The sequence below is a fragment of the Zeus faber genome (assembly GCF_960531495.2).
Source record: "Zeus faber genome assembly, chromosome: 5".
Classification (NCBI taxonomy): Eukaryota; Metazoa; Chordata; class Actinopteri; order Zeiformes; family Zeidae; genus Zeus; species Zeus faber.
Window position 1 is genome coordinate 31587503 of NC_137192.1, and position 21168 is coordinate 31608670.

The 21168-nt window shown below is 46.4% G+C and overlaps 3 protein-coding genes across 3 annotated transcripts; 1 reads left to right on the forward strand and 2 right to left on the reverse strand.

The window, feature by feature from the left end:
- Positions 1 to 2182: 2182 nt before the first annotated feature.
- gpr25 (G protein-coupled receptor 25) lies at positions 2183 to 3265 on the reverse strand (the record flags this gene model as incomplete). Its single annotated transcript, XM_080001131.1, has 1 exon — positions 2183 to 3265. One exon carries the CDS (start codon positions 3263 to 3265, stop codon positions 2183 to 2185), a length of 1083 nt encoding a protein of 360 aa, XP_079857257.1.
- A 345-nt stretch (positions 3266 to 3610) lies between these two features.
- olfml3b (olfactomedin-like 3b) lies at positions 3611 to 7328 on the reverse strand. The gene is made up of 3 exons (XM_080001448.1): positions 7151 to 7328; positions 6051 to 6336; positions 3611 to 5544 (listed from the first exon to the last, which is right to left on the reverse strand). The coding sequence occupies exons 1-3, from the start codon at positions 7247 to 7249 to the stop codon at positions 4760 to 4762; spliced, it is 1170 nt and encodes a 389-aa protein (XP_079857574.1). The 5' UTR covers positions 7250 to 7328; the 3' UTR covers positions 3611 to 4759.
- Positions 7329 to 14176: 6848 nt separating this feature from the next.
- Positions 14177 to 21168, forward strand: avil (advillin; the record flags this gene model as incomplete). Its single annotated transcript, XM_080000779.1, has 19 exons — positions 14177 to 14236; positions 14421 to 14495; positions 14655 to 14851; positions 14999 to 15107; positions 15201 to 15311; positions 16179 to 16384; positions 16479 to 16557; positions 16634 to 16732; positions 16820 to 16973; positions 17071 to 17171; positions 17294 to 17431; positions 18084 to 18242; positions 18344 to 18523; positions 18710 to 18858; positions 18982 to 19126; positions 19794 to 19982; positions 20123 to 20191; positions 20672 to 20785; positions 21047 to 21168. 19 exons carry the CDS (start codon positions 14177 to 14179, stop codon positions 21158 to 21160), a joined length of 2448 nt encoding a protein of 815 aa, XP_079856905.1. The 3' UTR covers positions 21161 to 21168.

The following is a 21168-nucleotide window of genomic DNA, read 5'->3' on the forward strand; positions in this document are numbered from 1 at the left end:
CCCTTTTTCGAAACGTCGGCCCCTTTCGAACGAAGCAGAGCCCCTGCGCCGCCGCCGACGTTTCTTATTCGAGTATTTCAGATAGAATTAGCGTTTTCAAAGTGATTTTGACCCTCATGGCGTACGAAGAGTTTTAACGCTTCCCGTTGCAACATACCGTAGGAGTCCAAAAAAGGTGCAGTTGTCAGTCGCGGGGTCGGCGGTGGTTTCCAGTGGGTTTTGCAACGTGTAGGATTTCCACGACGACGGACGCTGAGATCACATTCTGGGAGCAGCGCAGGCTCAGCGTTGTCACCGCTTGCGCCGTCACTCGAAAAATAGCTGAAGGGTGGAACCGACCTCTGACTTAGCTGTTTTGCAACCGACGCAGAACGCGGGCCTCACCTTTCAGGCCATCAGTGTGTCTTGAAATTGCTCTTAATCGCTGATTTATTTTGGGGGGGGGAGCGAGGGGGAGAAGGTTTCTGTAGTCAGTTTTCAGAGACCCATAACGTGCGCTTAACCGGAGCCTGGCAAGCTCAAACATTGCTGGCGTCTTTGGGAACTGGATCCCTGTCCCTAAAAACCTTTTTACCATTTTGAACGTTCAGTTTAATCTTTTCACATGAAAGTCTAATTGTGAAAAGACTTGATTTTTAATTTCTGGGAAGTTATTTAGAGGCTGGGGGTTCTTACTCACTATTTAGGATACTGAGAATTACATTGAACACTCCCATGTGTGGATTTCATGAAAGTTAATAGTAGTTTGTTATTTGTGTTGAGTCACATTCGGTTTTAAGGGAAGTACTGAACATGAGGCTTTGTGTCTCTCTGCACAATTTACACAATATAATAAAATTGCATTTTATGTCTGTTGACTACGTGAATTAAGCAAATCTTAGCTCTCCACCGCTCGCCACCATCTTGGCACATAACAAGAGAAGAAAAAGGGGAAAAGAGCCGACTGGTGTTGTAGAAGAAGTTTGTTTGTTTGAAGAGGTCAATAAGTAATAAACACTTTATTGTAACAGTTTAATTTATATAAACATAATTTATTGTGGATAATATGCAGTAATTATGATACATAGCACAAATTAACCTTTGGCTTATAATCTCCAAAAGTAACAGTAAGTAAGTTTCCAAAAGCAGTTTTCTCATTTTTTCAAAAGGTCTTTTACAAAATGTGCATGTACAGAACAATGAGTGATTATATTTTCAGAATTATGACTTTATGACTTATGGACTTATTATGACTTTGTTACTGAAGATGATTTTGAGATCAAACAACACATAGAAATAGATGTTAATACATATGAAATGTATTGAATCATGCAATAAAATTACATTTTTATTTCAAATTATAAATATTTTTTTTTTACTTAAAAAAAATTGTTTTCATTTTAAAATTGAAGCCAAGGATATGTTTCAGTGTTAAGATAAGATTGAATAAAATTAAAGTTTATAAATTTATTATCCTAATTTTTGTGAAACATTTGCAATGCATGTAGCGTTACTTGCACATAGTTTGTTAAATCTATTTTATCTATTTATTTTTTACTAAATCTATCAGAAAACAGGATAGTTAATTCAAACATTGAACTCTACTCCCAAGCCCCTTACACTCGTAATAAAAATGTATAAATATATTCAAATCTCCCTTCTTCACAACATTGAGATGTTGACATGTGAATGGTGTGTTTAACGTTTCATGAATATTGATGTTCATCAGAATAAGGGTCGTAAAGCTGTACACATTACTGGATACATAAATGTTAACACGCTTGCAAAGTCCTTAAAATATAGGTTTGCCATTTTTTCAACCCTGGCCTTATCATTCATAACCGTTCACAGCACAAACTCGCTGTAACGCTTTACGACTAGAAACTTGCCACTCTGCCCGGCTTTTATCTGGGCTTAAATTCAGCCCGCCGGGGCAAACATTTAAGCCTTATAAAAAACAATGTTAAAACACCAAACAAACAAAAAATGTTGCAACCTGGTATCTGGTTTTTCAGGGTTTCATTGACTCTTTTGCACTTCCCCAAATCAAAAAAGCCTGGATTGAAAAACAGCGAAGCTATCCTTTAATGCTAGGAACAATCTGTTTAGTCAATAGTCTTATACCCTCCCGTAGAGACAAGAGATGTGATTAACCGTATTCTACCACGTTTTTCTGTTTTTCTTGTACACTTTGCGCTCTCCGTCAGGCTCTCTGACCTACAGACTGAAGGCGAATCCTCGTCGCGGTCGTCCCGAAGCTCGCTGAACCGTCGTTCGCGAAAGAAGCTGAGGAACCGGGACTCTGCCAAAACAGACTCTTTGCCTGGCGTCTGAAGTGGTTGTCCAGTAAACAGTAGATCGCCGGGTTCACGCAGCTGTTGAGAAAGGCCAGGCCGCCTGAGAGGACCAGGCCATTCCACAGCCAGGCTCGTGTGGAGCAGCCCAGATTGGTATGCGACAGGCGTGAGCCGATGATGGCGGCCTTGAAGAGGTTAAACGGGAGCCAGGACACCACGAAGAGGGCTACTATGGCGAGGACGATCTTCAGGGAGCGATGGCACCGCGCCTTGGCGTGGGGGTTGGCCGTGCCGAAGCGGTGGTGGCGGCGGAGGCGCACGAGCACCGTGCTGTAGCAGAGGAGGAGGACGAACACGGGGAGGGCGAAGGTGAGGAGCGCGGTGGACAAGCTCAGGCCGAGGAAGAGCGGCGACTCCTCGTCGTCCAGGCAGGAGGGGACGCCGTCGAACCACTCCACCCTCCGATACACCAGGGCGGGGACGCCCAGCGCCAGGGAGGTCGCCCACACCGCGGCGCAGGTGAGCCGAATGCACCGGGCGCCCCTGAGGAACCTGGATTGCGTGAGTTTCACCACGGCGAGGTAGCGGTCCACGCTCATGCAGGTGAGCAGGAAGATGTTGGAGAAGCGGTTCACGGCGACGACGTAGCTGCTCAGTTTGCACAGGGCGTTTCCCAGCCGCCCGAAGTCCCACCGGCCGCCCCGGCCGGCGGAGATCGCCCACAGGGGCAGCGTGAGCACGAACACGAGGTCGGCGACGGCCAGATTGGTCACAAACAGGTCCGCGAGCCGGCTCCTGCCCCTCCGTCCTTTCGGGCGCAACACCATGATCACGAAGATGTTTCCCAGAAGGCCGGTGAGAAACAAGAGGATATACAACACGGGCAGATAGATTTTGGAGCCGCGGGGAGCGGAGCTGGGACAGTCCACGATGTTATCCAGGTAGTAACTGTCGCTGTCCGTGAGGTTCTCAAGGTAGACGTAGGACATGTCAGTGGTATATTCCATTGTGTGTCAAGTAGAGGCTCTTCAAAGCTTCTCTCTTGTGGCATCGTGCAGGGGCAACCTCAAGCCTTGACCCAAGCGCAGATCACATGACTGCAAACCACACGCAAACTGCAGTGGCTTCTCTTTCTTTCTCCTCCCGCTCTTACCGTTCTGCTGTCCTTCAGTATTCTACCCTGTGTGCGGTGCAACAAATTCATTAAATATGCCCTCCTCAAAGATTCTTCCAAAAGGTTTTAAGCTGTATAGATCTTGAACCATCAGGTGATTTTCAGGCGTTCTAACACTGGAGTTTATTACGTCGACAAAAATAAATGAGATAAAGCAGACGATATGGATATCCTTTTTATTTTTTTTTATTGCCACAAAAAGAACAGATGTAACCTACCAAGGGTAACATTTATTTAACTAGTGTTTTAGACAAAGTGCAGGGGGGTGGGGCTTTGAAGGACACAGCCACAGGAGAGGAGAAATGAACACAGCTTGGAGACCAAAATAAACCTTTTTCCTTTACATTATCCAGCCCACGATGAACACTCGGTAGAGGGTGGAAAAAGCTGCCAGCGGCTCAGACCGCCTTTCTGAAGTGTTCCGAAATGCAGTCAGGAGGAAAGCCTCATATTGAAACTAACTGAAGAGTACCAATTCTTGAATAAGTGAAATAATTGCAATAGTCACAAGCAGGGATTATTCAAGATTATTTCAGATTTGTACTGGAGGAGAAATGAAACGAGCGGGTGAAAATGAATGATTGCTTTGGGAAACATGCTTTAGTACCAACTTGAAAACATTCACACCAAGTGGTTTGCCATGTAAAATGTATAGTGCTTGTTGTTTTTCCTATCGTTGATAATTCAATCTACTCATGGTAAATAAGAATTCAGGCACTAAATCTTTGATGATCTAAAGAAAACCCTTTGGAAAGCAAACAGTGTAGATATGTTGTGTTGATATGCCTCAATATGACCATAATCAGCAGGACTCCTATTTGTTATTTCATTAACAGGATATGAGCTTGTGCCGGACATTCTAATCATCATATGGTGCTTACATAATAGGAATAGATGTTAATATTCTTATTTTGGCAGCAATACTAATGTAAATATAGAGACACTCATGGACAGCACTGCTACGGTTGCATTTTGATAGAGAAACTCAAAAACAAAACAAAAAAACCTCCCTTCCTGTAGGACAACTGCCTCGGGAATGGATTTCAGGGAATTTAGCTATTAAGTCTAAATCTTGGCGTGTGTGTTAAGAAGTCCGAAGAACAGTCAGACGACTCATGTTATTTTATTCAAACTAAGTTTAAACTTGTGTATGACCTTTAAAAATTCTATGATCTGTAGGTCAATGTCATAACGTTGCTTTAATATTGTTATACTGCCTATAATATCCCCCTTGTAAGAGTCCAGCACTTTTGAATTAGAAAATTGAAAAGTCTGACTCCAGACTATCCCGGGGGAGGCACTGCTCAGCTCAGATCTCCAGCTTAGTTTTCATCACCAGCTTGTATAAAATCTGGTAGCCATCATCCCAGGCATAGAGGAGCTGCTCTTGTGGATTGTACTTCAAACTGGAGTGGGCTCCGTAGCGCTTGGGGAAGTAAACCAGCGGGGCGTCGTCATTCGTCACCATGTCGTTCACATCGAAGACGCACTGTATACGTGAACGACCCGGCTGCTTGGTGTTATAAACCACATACAGGGTGCCGCAAATGACAAAAGCCGCCTCTGCGTTCTCCCGCGGACATGTCGAGTCCCACATCTGCTCGATGTCCAGGGTGCTGGCGTCCATTTTAGCCAGGGATATGTACCTCTCGTTTTGCTGAGTTGCGTAGATCGCCCACAGGCCCTCCTCGTCCACGGCCAGGTCGATCACGGTCTCCGGCGTCAGGCTGTACACGGGGACGTGGTCCTCGGCCAGGAACACCGCGCTGTCGACCACGGAGCCGTTCCTCAGGTCGTACTTCACCACCATCAGCTGCTCGGCCTCCTTTACGTAATACACGTGGTTGTTGTAGATAACGTGGCCGGTTCCCTTCCAGGTTGAGGGAAGCCTCAGGAGATTGGCCAGGGAAGTGCCCAGGGAGCTGGAGAAGTCCTGCACGGAGGCAAACTCATGGATGGTATCGTCATCGGTCCCGTTTAAAATGTACACCTTCCCGGATCCCCCTTTCACATCTTTGGTCCACATGCCCTTCGGCCCGCCCAGCCTCTTCAGGATTTTCATGGCTTTGATGCTGGAGATCATGTCCTTACAATCTAGAGGCATAAAGGATTTGTTTTTGCTTAATTATGGACGTTTTTTATAATAATAATAATAGAGACATCTTTAACATGTTCAGTACTGGCAACGCTGTTTGTAGAGGTAGGCTGCAGGGTTTTTGAAAATAGATGTATCAAATCGAAATTCACTTGGTGTATAATACTGAAACCATGTACAACATGGTTTCAGTAACCAGGGGGCAGAGCTGAAGTGGCGTGTCTCTCTTGCGATTGTAAAGATGAAAAAAACGAAAAACAGATCAAACTGATCAAACTGGACCACCAGCCGACCCCTGTTCTTCTCAGAAGCAATCTCCATTTCATAGTGAATCGGTCTGGGAGCTAAAGAAAACCTGGTAGAGGAACGGCAACTGAACAGAAAGGACAAAAAAAATATCTAAGCATCTAACGTTCACCGATAAAAAAACAACAACCAAAAAACGTGAGAATAGCATATCTTGTTAAGCCTTAGAGGCAGAAGCTTTATTCTACCCACATCTCACCTGAGAGCTTGGAGTACTTGGCCTTGTTCTTCTCCTTCACCTGCGTCAGCTGCTGCTCCACCAGCTTGTCGTCCACGTCCACGCAGGGCTGAGCCCCGTTCTGGGTCTCCAGGTAGTCCATCTCGCGCTCCACGCGGTCCACCCGCGTACCGACGCTTTCGAGGTTGGTGCGCAGCGCCTCCTTCTCTTTGTCCAGGTTCTCCAGCTGAGAAACCATCTGCTGCTTCAGCTCCCGCAGCTCCGAGGTGTAGCGGCTGGTCTGCTCATGCCACAGAGAAATGCGATCCTAGAGCCAAAGGAGGTCAAGGGGCTCGATTATGTCCTAGAACGCCCTGTCTCTTTCTTCCGCTAATAACTAAAAAGAAAAACAGACTCTTTCTATTTTACATGCTAATATTCATCTTCATGTAGTACACAATACAGACAAGACACCAAGTGTTAGATTTCCTCAAGGTTCAACCTCGAGGAGCGTGAATGTATGGACAACCCTGCATGCTGACCTTCCTCCGAAGGGAACACTACAGCACACTATGTCGAAATATAAAGACTAAAGGATTGTAAAGCTCCAATTCAATTGAGTCTTGAATCGAAAATCATCTTTATCGTCTACATTACCGAGAGTTGTAGAGAGAGAGAGAGAGAGAGGAGAGAGAAAGAAAGCAAGAAGAGAGAGGGAGAGGGAGGAGGAGAAAGAGATAGTAATGAAAATAATGGTTGTGTAACAATCTGGGCAGAAATACTGTAATCTGAAATTATCCTGTTGCTCGAGATATTTCTGCAGCACAACAGTTAAGAAGTTAGTTTCAGGATGTGTGAGTCATCCCTGATGGGAAAGTAGAGCACACCAATGAAGACCTGCATTTCTAATCGACACAATTCCATATCAATTCTTTACAAATACATACATCCTATATAAATATTTAGCAAACAAACAAAAACACAAAAAAGGACCATGTAAGAGAAACAGCAATTTGTGTGTGCACTTTCTCCTCACACCTCCCAGATCTGCATTCCATTGACAAAGCCCGTTGCTGGAAAGTTCCTCTCCAGAGGTACTCTGGATGCCAGGGGTCAGCAGGGAGGAAAAGTCAAAATCTTACCTCGATAGCCAGCAGTCTGCGCTCCAAATAGTCAATCAGTGCTTGGTGTTGAGCGCCGGCGAAGCAGGCCAAAGTCACCAACACAACTAGTGCCCTCATTTTGTGGCTGGGCGAGTATACTGTAACCCTCGCTCTTACCGAGTTAGGGAGAGTGTGTGGCGGGACCAGAGGATCCAGGGAGCTGCGCTGGAATGTTTTAGTAAGCTCATAGGGAGGAGCTGGAAACATCTGGCGCTGATGGAACCAAATACTCTTAAAGAGACACAAGTGGAGACAATCTCTCCTGCTTGTCTATCCATGTGGTTATGTGCTTAAGTGTACTGTAACATGACACTACAGTGTTCACTTGTTTTGAAGTACAATGAAGTGAATCTGTTTATTTACCGTCAACAAAATCAACATTTCAGATAGAATGACCAAAATGTGGCCGGCACTACTGTTTGTGAGCAGGAGTGCAGGGGTCTATATTAAGCAGGTGTCACAGCCCCGGCCGTGCCTGCAGTCCTTTCCCTTGTGTTTCCATGTGATTCCCTTTTCTCTGTGTCTCCTGTTTTCCCTTCTTTATCTCTGGGTGTGTGTCTGTGGTGTGGCTATGTCGCGTTCCGGCTCCCTCCTGATTGCAGTTCATTCACCTTCCCTGCCCGGCCTGCACATCTGCCTTCCATCAACTTATCACCTCAACGGTGTATCTACTCTACTTCAACTACAGTGGTGGTCTCTCACTCTCGGCCGCTCTGCCTACTAAATCCGTGAGCTCATCCTCCGCCATCCATACTCACTCCCTCATCTTGACCTTGTCCCGAAACCAGACAACACATCAAAACCTTGTATTGACTATAGGAAGGTGAACCAGGTGACTAAGGCTGATGCCTTCCCAATTCCCAGATCTGTAAGATTGCCTAGACAGGATCAGGGGAGCTGAGGTTGTGTCAAAGTTGGATTTACTGAAGGTGTATTAGCAGGGGCCTCTGACTCCACGGGCCAAAGATATTTCAGCCTTTGTGACACCCAATGGCCTGAATGTGTGTAATGTTCAGTGGTTACCTATAATGACGATGTGGTCATTTACAGTAGAATATGGGAAGAGCATCTTATACACCTGCGGACGGCAAGCTATTAAAGAGGTTACGAGAGACACTTCTTGTTGTGAATTTATCTTTTTATAAGTGTGAGTTTGGAAAGGGTAAGTAACCTATCTTGGGATGAGGAAAGGTGTTCCTCGTCGTGGCCAAATCAAAGCCATCCTTGATCTTCCCCCACCAAAGAGCCGATGGGAAGTTATGATAGTGTGGAGTATGTGTGAATTCTATTGGAAATTTGTACCTAACTTTGCTGCGATTACTGAACCATTGACTAACCTCCTTAAGAATAATGTCAAGTTTGTTTGGACAAAACCTGTTAGTGCGCTTTTGGAGGGGTGAAAGCCATATTGGCATGTGATCTTGTGTTGCTGGCTCCCAATTTTGATGCATCTTTTAAGCTGGCGTTGGATGCCTGTGAAATGGGAGTGGGGCGGTACTCTTGCAAGCAGATGCAGTTGGACTAGATACCACCAGTAGCTTATTGTGGTGGGGTAACCAGTAACCAGATAACAGTGTCGGATATGGTTTGCATGGTAGTCAGTGCCTCCCTCTGTCTGATCAGCTACACCTACACCTGTCCTGGGTCCAGGTAATTGGGCCCAGGAAAAGTGTGGCTGTATACCTGTTGCTCGTTAGACTAATCAACGAGCAACAGGTAAAACCCCATCCCCACACACGCTGGAGAGGAGCTTCTGTCATGATATGTTGTCCATCTGCTCCAGTCTTGTTCCACCTAGCCCACTCGCTACAATAAACGAGTGTGTTTCCAACCCCATCGTCTGTGTCTCTGTGTCGGAGGGTCCTGAAAACGACACTTGGGTGGCATGTGGCAGGTGTAAACTGCCACACTTATTTCTCTAAGATGCAAAAAAAACATCAGAAGGCTTATTCAACCATCGAGGAGGAAGCTTTGGGTCTTGTCTTGGCGGTCAAGCATTTTGAAGTGTATGTGTCAGGTTGAGAGGTTGTGGTGTACACGGAACACAATCTGCTGGCTTTCTTAGTCAAGTTCAAAATATCTAACACCAGAGTGTTCAGGTGGGCACTAGTTTTAAAGCCATATAGTCTGGTTGTACAGCACGTGGTGGGAAAGGATAACGTATTGGCAGATGCGCTGTCCCATAGGCCAGTAGGGGAGCCTACTTGAATGACCATCTAGTCAGTTCCTGGGATTTACATTTTAGTCATTTAGCAGACGCTTTTATCCAAAGCGACTTACAATTATTCAAACACCGACGGACGCAGCCATCAGGAGCTAAGTGTCTTGCTCAAGGACACTACAGCATGCTAGCAGGAGGAGCCTGGGATCGAACCAGCAACCTTTAGATCACTAGACGACCAGCTCTACCTCCTGAGCTACCACCCCCAGTTTAGTTTACACACTCTTGTAGAGTTTACTTCCTAAGAGGAAGATGACAATTTTTGATAGCTCAGATATTTCAAAACTGTGCCGAGAAGTCTGTGTAAATAAGGTGGTGTGGGAATTAAAAAAACCTTTATGAAAAACAAAAGACAAAAAGACTGAGAAAGCAGAGTTTGTCTGACACACGCCACCGCCATGAATTGTCCCTGAATATACACCTTTTAAACTGAATACCCACACCAAAGAGCGGGCTGGCCGGCTGGACTGGATGGAACTGCACCCGATGGGTGGCCAGAGGAGCTACCGGGTCCTGAGTGAGCTGGTCACGGGAAGCAAGAACAGTGGCCTAGCGGTGAGTCAACCACACTCCAACCCCAAGACAGGAAAGGTTACATTGACCAAGGAAAGTTTTGGTAACATCATTCATGTCTCATGCAATATGTAGGGAGAGACGCCTGGTTATGGGTTTGCTGACCTTAGATATTTAGGATTTACCATAAGCGGGGATTGAGCGTAGCAGTGTAACAGATGTCCTTCGTGATTTTCTGGACTGGTCAGTCTTTGTTTATGTTAATGTATCCTCCTCTTCTCCCTGAAGATGAGGAAAACATCCAGCATGTGAGACCGGTTCTCCAAAGACTACTGGAGAACAAACTATTCATCGAAGGTGAGAAGTGCAAATTCCATGTAAACTCTGTTGGTTTTCTTTAATACATTATTGAGAGTGGGCAGATGAAGGCGGATCCTGGAAAAATTCAGGCAAGGGAATGGTGGCCCATACCCACATCCCTGAAGCAACTCCAGCAGTTTCTGAGTTTCGCTAACTTTTAGAGGGGGTTCATCAGAAACTAGAGCTGTGTGGCTGTGCCTCTTACCAAGCTCACCTCTTCAGCTACACCATTTTCCCTGACCCCTGAGGCAGATGCTGTCTTCACCGGGCTAAAGAGAGACTTCACATCCGTACCTGTCCTCGTCCAACCAGACCCTTCACATCAGTTCATTGTAGACGTTGATGTGTTGATGTTTCATGCTCGCATGCACGGTGTGTGCCCACAGTAAGTCATCTCACCAGGCATCCACCAGCCTACTCCATCCCCTATCGGTCCCAAGTCGACCACAGAGCCACATTGGCCTCAACTTTGTAACCGGACTTCCACCATGTCAAGGTAACACCATCATATTCACCAATTTAAGCAGATTTTCCAACGCTGTTTTCCAAAACTCCCCACAGCCTCGGAAACCGCTGATCTCCTGGTCAACAACGCTGTCTGACTCCACGGGATCCCACATCGTCTGTGAACATGGATCCCAATTCATATCCCAGGTATGGAAAGCCTTCTGTCAGGCTCTACATCTTCCATCTGTGAGTCTCATCATGTTCCCAGTCCCCCCACTGGACAGACGGAGCAGACAACTAGGACCTGGGAGCTCAGCTTTTTTGTCTCACAGCCCAGAACCCCTCCTCCTGGAGTAATTATCTTCCCTGGATTGAATACGATCACAATTCCTTGTCTAGTGCTGGCATGGGTGTGTCAGCCTTTGAACTCTCTCCCGGTTATCAGCCGCCTCTGTTCCCGGTTCAGGAGGATGAAATCGCTGTGACCTTGGTCCACGCCTATCTTTGCCACTGTCACAAGGTGTGGAAGGATGCCCGCTCTGCCAACCGCAACCGCCGACCGTCACCGGACTCCAGCTCCCAACTACCAGCCAGGTCAGAGAGTTTGGCTTTATTCCAAGGATATCCCCTTACAAACCGAATCCAGAAAACTAACACCTTGATACATTGGACCCTATGAGATAGACTGTATCTTCCCCACTCAGTTACCCTGAAGCTGCCTCCCTCCATGAGAATTCATCCCACTATGGTGATGCGATGAACACACACACAGACGGGGCTACATAATTCTACAAACAGTTAGTGGCAGTATTAACCGTGGCCCCTTTAAGAACGGCCCCAGTCTGGATGACTCTGGATGTTAAGTGCTTTTTTTTTTTTCACTGTTTTTGAGTGGACATGTGAATAAAGCAGCTGAGGCTTCCTGCTGCAAAATAAGTCATGTATATTTGCACAAACACTACACCACTTTCCATGTGGAAACCTGTTTCTATCAGTCCATTGTACCATCCGGCTGTTCCCCCTCCACCCACCCAGGTCATCGATGAGCACCCTCCGGCGGCTTTTGGACATGCAAGGCTTGGATACGGCCCAGAGAAATGCAGCTGGATATCCCGCCAGCTCATCTTGGACCCCTCCCTCATCCAGGAAGTCCATAGAGACCACCCTGACAAGCCCGGTGGTTTTGCCTTGAAGCTCTCGCCTAGAGGCTCTCGGGGGAGTGAGCGTGCCTGGCTCTCCGCCAGCCACGCTCACTCCCTCGTCCCCCTGGCCTGCTCAGCTCAGCTCTGCATTCCCCTTCATGCCTACAACAAACCCCTTTTCATATTACATAATTCCATTGTCTGTGTTTGGATGCGCCTTACTGATCGTAACAGCAGGAAACCAACAAGTACAAGTTAAACATTCAGTTAGAATTTATTGTATACAAGTAAACGCTGTTAAATATTTTGCCCTCGTGTTCTAAAAAGGTTTGTACTGTATATCAAAAATACAGCCAAGAGAAAATGATGTGTATTGCAGGAGTGCTACTATTTAGGCTTGTTTGAGAACCCACAATTACCATGATACAATCTAAAAGTAGTGCTTTGCTTCAGTTCCAGGTGCCTTACACATTTAATTTAGGTTGTGAAATATTATACTAGAGCCTCTCTAAACACAAATGCCACTTTAAGACAGAAAAGAGAGAAGCTGTTATCAAGACATTGTTTAAGAAATGCAAAGGTTTTGAAAGTCTCTCAATGCAAAGTTAACAGTCTAGCCTCAAAATCGCAAATTTTCTATCTTTTGACTCGGGGTGTTGATCAAAGTAGTAGATCAAAATATTAGGGATGGGACGGTTGATGCCGATGCGCAGATGCTTGATCCGCTCTGGTGAAGGGCGCTGGTTCGGCACGGTGCGTCGGGCTTGTGACGAACGACCATTGTCTCATGAACGACGACGTCAGAGCGTGAACGACCCACTGGAAGGGGTGTGGCTGGTGATCCCAGCCCGATGAAAAATGGCATGAAACCAGATTACACACGTCGAATACATAGAAATAAATTTGACTGATAGTTGGATATGGGATGAAATAAACAGATGTAGGAAAGGTAATTAATAGAACAGAGGAGACCACAAGCGGGAATAGGATCTATTGGATGACAATATATAAAAATAAATGTGTAAATAAATACAATTATACAGGCCCGTGCAGAGACGGTAAGAGGGGCAGGTACTCGCGTACCCTCGCACCCCCCCCTTCTGCCCCGTTGTCTTTGCCCCATTTCCCATGTATTCTAAGCACTGATGTTGAAATGCTTAAGTTTAGAGTGTTTACAACACATTGTAATCTAGTCCGTCAGCTCACCCAAACTGTACTCCGGGCACTCTCTTTGCATCGGCTCTGCTTCTCACCAGGGTCTGTCAGACCACACCATCCAGATCCTAGGACGCTGGTCCTCTCAAGCTCAGCACAGATACATCCGCACCAACCTCCGGGATCGCCGACGAGCCCACGCAAGCCTCAGCCATATTAGGAGTTTTTGGGGATTTGAGGGATGGCTGAGGCCTGACACCTTTAAGCCTCCATCTTCCATCCTGAGTCAAGACTCTTGGTTTCACCAAGCTCGCCATTCATTTATCATCCCCTCATCGTCGCTATCATCACCTTCACCTTATCTCCATTATTATCATTCCATATTTTTGCTTCTCATCTTCATAAACCTACAACTCAATCTTTTTGTTGTGTGGTCTCTAACTCGTGAAATTAGTTTTATCATTTCTCTTCTGTTCTCAAATGAGTTGGCGGGAGTCATTTTGCGTTCTTTTCTGACAATTTGGAAATATTTCTCACCCTCCCCCCTTGACAGTAACATTACTTGATAAGGTCTTATCTGTGGTGTTATGTCTCAGCGTAACCATCCATCGCAGGAGGCTGCGGTGCTAAACAGTGGGTGGTTAGTTAGGTAGGCCAGTTTATAATAGAACATACTGTATATGCAATTTGAAAGCAGATTACTACATACTGATAATAAGATCTGCTGTTGCATTGTGCCTTTATAATGCTGTCATGCTCATTTTGGGAGAGAGCCATGTTTATTGCCTTCCCCTTTTCAGAGGCGCTGCCACCATAGTCAGGTCTGTTCTTGTGACATGTGGATTTGAATAAAAGCAATCCTGCTCATGGCGCATTTGCCTGCATGATGTGTATCTGTCCAGGTGATTGGGCGGCGGCGTATGGAGGGTCCTGGAACATGCAAACAAAAGGCAAATTAAAAGGGGTTATATAGAAGGTGGTGATGGCCTTACGTCATCCTCTGGAAAAATCTTTAGCTGTTTGAAGGTTATGGACACCGGCAGGTAGATCCGCCACCAATTACCTCTCAATTATATTCAATTCAATAACAGAAATTCACAGATTCGCTGTGGACATATCTTTGTTCTTCAAGTCTGATATTGGACTGCGTATCAGTTGTTCGGAATTATGGAGTGCACGTTCAGAGCAGTGACTCACAACCCCGGCATCATCATCTGGAGGATAGAGGTAATTTGATTGTATATTTGACAGTAATTCCAAATCTCATCTGTAAAACCTCCATTTGAAAAGCACTGGGTTTTATCTATTGAAAGCCAGGGGTGAGAGCACCCTCCAAAATAACCCACGACGATTTCAGACTAATTATACTAGAAATGAACATAGTACCTACTTGCTTATCTTTGTTCTATAGAAAATGGAGCTTGTACAATTGCCGGAGAAAGCCCACGGCAATTTTTATGAAGGGGACTGCTACGTCCTACTCTCTGTAAGTACTTGAAACTGGTGAATAATTCCATTATGGTTTGATGGGGGGATATTTGAAAATACAAATTATGGGAAGCGTAATGTTTTAGAATGTCTAACATACCGTCCAATACAGCTCTTCGACTATATCGAGCTATGCACCGTGTCGCTCTTTCTCTAGACCCAGAAGGTCGGTGGCTGTCCAACGTACAATGTCCACTTCTGGATCGGTTCCAGCTCCACCCAGGACGAGCAGGGTGCGGCGGCTGTCTACACCGTCCAGCTCGACGAGTTTTTGGGTTCAGGCCCCGTCCAGCATCGTGAAGTTCAGAACCACGAGTCCGACGCCTTCCGGGGATATTTCAAGCAAGGAATCATGTGAGTCGCATGCGGACGCTTCTCCACAAAGACCACAGGGCTGAGGGTTTGGAGTGCACGGTTTTGTACAAAGGCCTTCCATGAGGTTAACTTAGAGAGGCCAGCATTGGGGATTTTAAATGAAAGATTTGTGCCTTGTGTCCGTAGCTATAAGAAGGGCGGGGTTGCGTCGGGCATGAGACACACGGAAACCAACTGCTACGACACCGAGAGGCTGCTCCACGTGAAGGGAAGGAAAAGGGTGACCGCCATGGAGGTGAGCGGTGGAGTCAAAGTGGAAAATGTAACGGCGTAGGCGGACACGGACGGCCGTCCTCTGATGGCGGTCTGCTGTGCACCTCCGTCTCAGGTGGAGAAGATCTGGCAGAGCTTCAACCTGGGGGACGTGTTTTTGTTGGACATCGGGAAGACGATTATCCAGTGGAACGGCCCGCAGAGCAACAAACAGGAACGTCTGAAGGTGGGATGTGCACGCACGCTCTCATTTTGGAATGTTTGCATAGCACAACTCTCGTGGAAAGGTTTAGAAAAGCGCTCGGGCCCGTCCGCCCGAGCGACACATGTCGCTAGCGCCTTCTTAAGCTCACGGAAAAGTCAGACAAGAGGAGAAACTGCGGCTGGGAAGCTGCGATTGGGGGTCATGCTCACCCCCAAGTTAAAAAAAGATTTCACACTTTGATGCAATCATTTTATGTTCAACGGTTAAAGTTAAAAAGAGGAAATTGCTTATTAAAAATTAATTGACCTACTTTTTTATTATAATTAAATCGTTATATTGTAATTATTCTACATCATAATTATTAAAATGTTACTATAATTAAATTCAGCCACAGGACCCACAGTCTCATTTCCAAGTGAGAGCCGGCCGAGGGTCAGCACACGCATAAAAATTTGCAGACAAACGTAAATTGTGGTCAGAAGCGAGTTATGTGCTGTGCTGCAGACACCTCAACGGCTCATTTCAACATGATTTATTATACAGCTCTAAAAAAAACCACCACCTTTCATGACGGCAGATCATAATTGTGCGTCGTAAACTGCATGGAATTTCATTAGGAAATCTCAGCGAATACATAGACAAAGCATTTCAATCCATCATCCTTTGAGTGTCGACTCTCTTGAGGGATCCAGATGCGCTGTTAAAGAGAGAAAGTTACACGTGAGCTAACATACCGCATAATGCGTTTAATTAACAATCCGCACTTATTCTTCCGAGCAATTCGGGTACGGTCTGGTTAAAATGTTTGCCATGATCGCTGCACGGACGGAATATTGAGGTAACGTGCCTTTATGTGATGCGTCCTTTTTTTTTTTTTTGGTCCATCAGGGAATGCTGTTGGCCAAAGACATTCGAGACAGAGAGCGTGGAGGCCGTGCAGATATTAAAGTCATAGAAGGCGATGGAGAGGACAACTCTCCTCAGATCATGGGAGTCCTGACGAGGATTCTGGGGGAGAGAACGTGCGCGCTGACCAGTGGAGCTCCCGACGAGACGGCCGGCCGAGAGCAGAAGGCCGAGCTCACCCTCTACCAGTGAGTATTGCCCGACCAAACACGCTTCTCATGCCAATATGGAGCTCTTTTGTCCATTTCTTATTGTTTTGTTTTTTTCCTTCCTTCATCTCAGTGTTTCCGATGCTGAAGGTCAGATGAAGGTCGCGGAGGTTGCGACCCAGCCGCTGGTTCAGGATCTCCTGAGCCACGACGTGAGTTTATGTGCTCGGAGAGGGAAGTCATATTTTATCGGGGGAAATGGGTGAAATAAAAATGATTGCTCGCCAGGACTGCTACATCCTGGACCAGGGAGGGCTGAAGATCTTTGTATGGAAGGGAAAGAAAGCGAGCAAAGCAGAGAAACAGACCGCCATGTCCAGGGCACTGGTGAGTGCACGTACGTGTGATAGTCCCTCACACCAAATTAGAAGGAAGTTCCATAACTCAGTCTTTCCACCCGCATGACCTTAATAGGAGTTCATCAAAGCTAAAAACTACTCCATCACCACCAACGTAGAGACGGTGAACGACGGGGCGGAGTCGGCACTCTTCAAGCAGCTGTTCCAGAGTTGGACGGTGAAGGATCAGGCCCAAGGTCTGGGACGGACGTACACGCGGGGGAAAGTTGGTATGTGTCTATACGTCAGCGATGAGTAAACCATGAATGTCAAAAGCTTTCGCTTTGAAAGCGAAATTGACCCCCGGACCTCCGTCCCTGGCTCCAGCCAACGTCACGCAGGAAAGGTTTGACTCCTCTCTGATGCACCTGATGCCAGCGGTGGCCGCCCAGGAACGCATGGTGGACGACGGCAGCGGGGACAAGGAGGTCGCCACATCAATTTAAATCCAGGCCATAATTTAGCGGTGTTATTAAATCCATGATTAGCCGCACGCCGAATGAGTTGAAGCACATGAAATGATCCGCCTCTCCACCGCCGCCGGCGCTAGGTGTGGCGCATCGAGAACCTGGAGCTCGTCCCGGTGGAGCCCGAGTGGTACGGCTACTTCTACGGAGGAGACTGCTACCTGGTCCTCTACACCTACACGCCAAACTCCAAGAAGAGCTACCTGCTCTATATCTGGCAGGTTGGAGAACGACTTGTAATGGCGGCTCGCCCCTTTTTCCCAGGTCGAAAATCCGGGTTCAGAGAGCAAAATTCCACTCCGGGATTCTTCGACTCAGAGGTGCAACTACCCAGTGAAACCAGCTGATCAGCTCATGGCTGGAGCAGAAATGGAAAACGGGAGCGTCACTGGTCTTTTTTTTTATTTTTTTACTATAATCTTGAAAATATCCCGATTTGGTTGTGTTTATTCAGATTTAAGATATGCCCCAGAAACAATATTATTCTTTGTCTAAAACCTGCTGTACGGGCATGCACCGGGCTGATCCACGCAATGTTCACTGGGACATGGAAAGTAATGAAGATTAAAATTATATTCAAGTGGAGCGGCAACTCTACCGCCATAATTGCGTTCTGCGATGCTGGTTATGTAAATTTGAAGAATGTCATGTAACTGATGCTATTTGGGACGGTATATCCTGTAGAAGTCGCAAAATAAGAATATGCTAATTCTAACAGAGTCCACGTTCAGATATTCAGACACTCAGTTATGTTTGGTGGCTTTGAAATAATAAACCCTTAACTTGTTGGTCGAGATTATAAAAAAAACAACCAAAAAAAACCAAAAACATTTTGCTGTGACAAAAAAATTTAAAAACAAAATTTTGTTATAGGGGCGGCACGCCTCGCAGGATGAACTGGCAGCTTCTGCAATTCAGGCTGTGGCCTTGGATCAAAAGTACGGTGACCAAGCGGTGCAAATGAGGATCCCCATGGGCAAAGAACCAAAACATTTCTTGGCCATGTTCAAGGGTCAAATGGTCATCTTTGAGGTAGGACTATTTGCTTTGATTTAACTGGAACTTTTCCCACCTGATGTGAATATGCCAATATGCCAAAACAAAGATTCTATTAATCGTATTTATTTCCCGAGGGGGGAACCTCTAGGAAGTGGGGCTCTGACCCAGAACCTCCAATAAGGCTGTTTCAGGTCCATGGATCTGACCCTTCCGACACGAAGGCTGTGGAAGTGCCGGCACTCGCATCGTCTCTTAACTCCAGCGACGTCTTCTTTTTGATGAGTCAGTCGGGAACGTATTTGTGGTATGGGAAGGTAGGCAGTGACATAACTGAAAAGAAGTGTTTAAAAGACAAAATAAACAATGTCGTTTTCACACTCCTGCCCTGCAAAGTATTAAGCAATAGTGATTTGTCCCCGTGTGGAGTTTGGTTTATTGGTCATTTGAAGTGACCTACGCTCGGCTTGATGGAACCCTAAGGTGGTGATTGTGCTTCGCAGGGATGTAGCGGGGATGAGAGAGCCATGGCCAAGGAGATCAGCTCTGTGATTGGACGAAACTCAAACACCGACACGATGGCAGAGGGCCAGGAGCCCGCTGAGTTTTGGAGTTTGCTCGGAGGAAAAGCTCCCTATGCGTGTGAGAAAAGGTGAAAACAGAACTGAAATGCAATGGAATCGTTAAAAAAAAAAAAAAAAAAAAAAAAAGAATGGCGTCGAATGTGTCAAAGATTTACTCGATCTGTTCGATCTCTCCTCTGTGTGTGTCAAAGACTACAGCAGGCTGTGTTGGATCACCTCCCTCGCCTCTTTGAGTGCTCCAATAAGACGGGTCGCTTCACAGTGAACGAGGTGACTCAGTTCACACAGGACGACCTGAGCGAGGATGACGTCATGCTCCTGGACACATGGGACCAGGTGGGAATGGTGTAGAGGTTTGCTAATTACATTTTCACAGGATTGAAAGCGATGAGCAAATCCCCAGCGCTTTCAACATCAGTATAATCAATCTATCTTAGCCCGTATGGGCATTTTAGGCATAGGTAAGAAATTATGTCCTTTGAAAAAGAGCCTTATATACTTTGAATAAAAGGATAGGTTCACAGTTGTTCTACCCAGGCATTATTCAGACCCTACTGAACGCTATTCAGAACCATTCATCTTCTCACTTTAAACGCAGTATAATGGGGCAGATGTAAAAAAAACCCAAAAAAACCTTTTCTGAAAAAGTCAAACAGTGCGCTTTATCTGTTTAACGGGGTTTTATTGACTCTTTATTGACTTTTGCACATCTGCAAACCAACTGCAAACCGGCTATTACCATGTTAACGTAGGAGACTAGAAACAGGATGACGCGCAGCTTCATTAATTTCCACCCAAACAGTGAAGGCAGTCCGCTTTCGCCTCGACACTTTAAATGGACTGCATTTATTGCACATTGTCGCAAAACATCCAAATATAAGTGTTCGGGGAAAATAACCAGAATTTGTGGAATATGTTTAGATTCTGTCATTAATACGATACTCGACGATGACGAGGTTTTCTCTGACTGATCGAACACTGACAATGACCAGCTCGGTTTCAGGTCTTCCTCTGGCTGGGGAAGGAGGCAAATGAAGTCGAGCGGAAGGAAGCAGTGCGCACCAGCCAGGAATACCTGCGCACCCACCCGGGGTCCAGAGACCCAGACACGCCCAGCGTGCTGATCAAGCAGGGATTCGAACCGCCAACCTTCACTGGGTGGTTCACCGCCTGGGATCCCTACAAGTGGAGTGTGAGTCAAATCCCTGCTGATGTGTAGGTGTAGGGCACGACTTTTACCGGCTGTTACATTGTTTTCCTACTGAAATACACAGACAACAAACAGAAGAAATATGTCGACAAATCTCCCCTTTTTTTTTTTTTTTTTTAAAGGGAGGAAAATCCTACGAGGAAATGAAGAAGGAGTTGGGAGACTCTACAACACCAGTAATTATAGGAAAGGTAAGCGTGTTCATTAAGTAATCGACAGGAACGACTGCTATGACATGCATCTATTCATACGTTTCCTTTCGTCGTCATTAATTCCTTAAGCCTGTGTGGTACTCGGTGAGGAAAGCAGCTAAACTGCTGAGGTGTTGATCTCATCACTTGTATAAAAGCAGCTCACGGCTGCGTAAGGACCTGAAGGAACTTGGCTGTGAGAGCCTGTTAACATGCTACACACAAAAAAAAAAATGTAATGCAACATTTCTCGGCTGCATATTTTTATACGTACAATATAATATCACGGTGTGGAGATCATCGGCTGAGATGTATACCAAAAAGTAATGACAGAAAAAATAAATAAACGTGCAACTTTTTTGCATTATTACAATCAGTTACAGTCATGGGGGCAACGTCTTGTGTACGCGGCGGTGCGTGCGTGGCGCACAACATTTTTCCCCCCAAAGTCGCTCTAACCGCTCTGAGTTTCCCCTCCAGGAGCCGGACGGCGTGGAGGAGCAGAGCGGCCCTCTGGAGTGGTGGCCCCCGGAAGCCCTGCTGCACAAGCTGGCCAGCGAGCTGCCTGAGGGGGTGGACCCCGCCCGCAAGGAGGTACGGTTCACAGGTGGAGGAAAAAAAAAAGGAGCGGGGGGAGGGACAGGCTCTCACGTGTCCGCCCCCAAAAGCGTCCGGTCGCGTCCTCTCGGCGGCTCGGCCAGAGAAGGCGCGAGAGCAAATGCGGCACGGTGCACGGGACGCCGGCGCCTCGTCGAAGTCCCGGTGACTTGGCACCTCTCAAGTGGCTGCAGACATCTGTTCGAATCGACAATTGTTTGGTTTTTTTTGTTATTATTTTTCTTTATTTCTTTGCAGCAATACCTCTCCGACTGCGACTTCGCCCACATATTCGGGATGACGAAGGAGCAGTTTGGCTGCCTCCCGCCGTGGAAACAACTGAGCCTGAAGAAAGAGAACGGGATGTTCTGAGCCGCCCG

What these genes read in the sequence shown, in the direction of transcription:
- olfml3b (XM_080001448.1), bottom strand. Translation starts at nt 7,249, where the DNA reads ATGAGGGCACTAGTTGTGTTGGTGACTTTGGCCTGCTTCGCCGGCGCT. An exon ending in GCAGACTGCTGGCTATCGAG is followed by an intron (nt 6,337 to 7,150) that starts GTAAGATTTTGA and finishes CTTTGGCTCTAG; the next exon opens with GATCGCATTTCTCTGTGGCA. An exon ending in CAAGTACTCCAAGCTCTCAG is followed by an intron (nt 5,545 to 6,050) that starts GTGAGATGTGGG and finishes TTATGCCTCTAG; the next exon opens with ATTGTAAGGACATGATCTCC.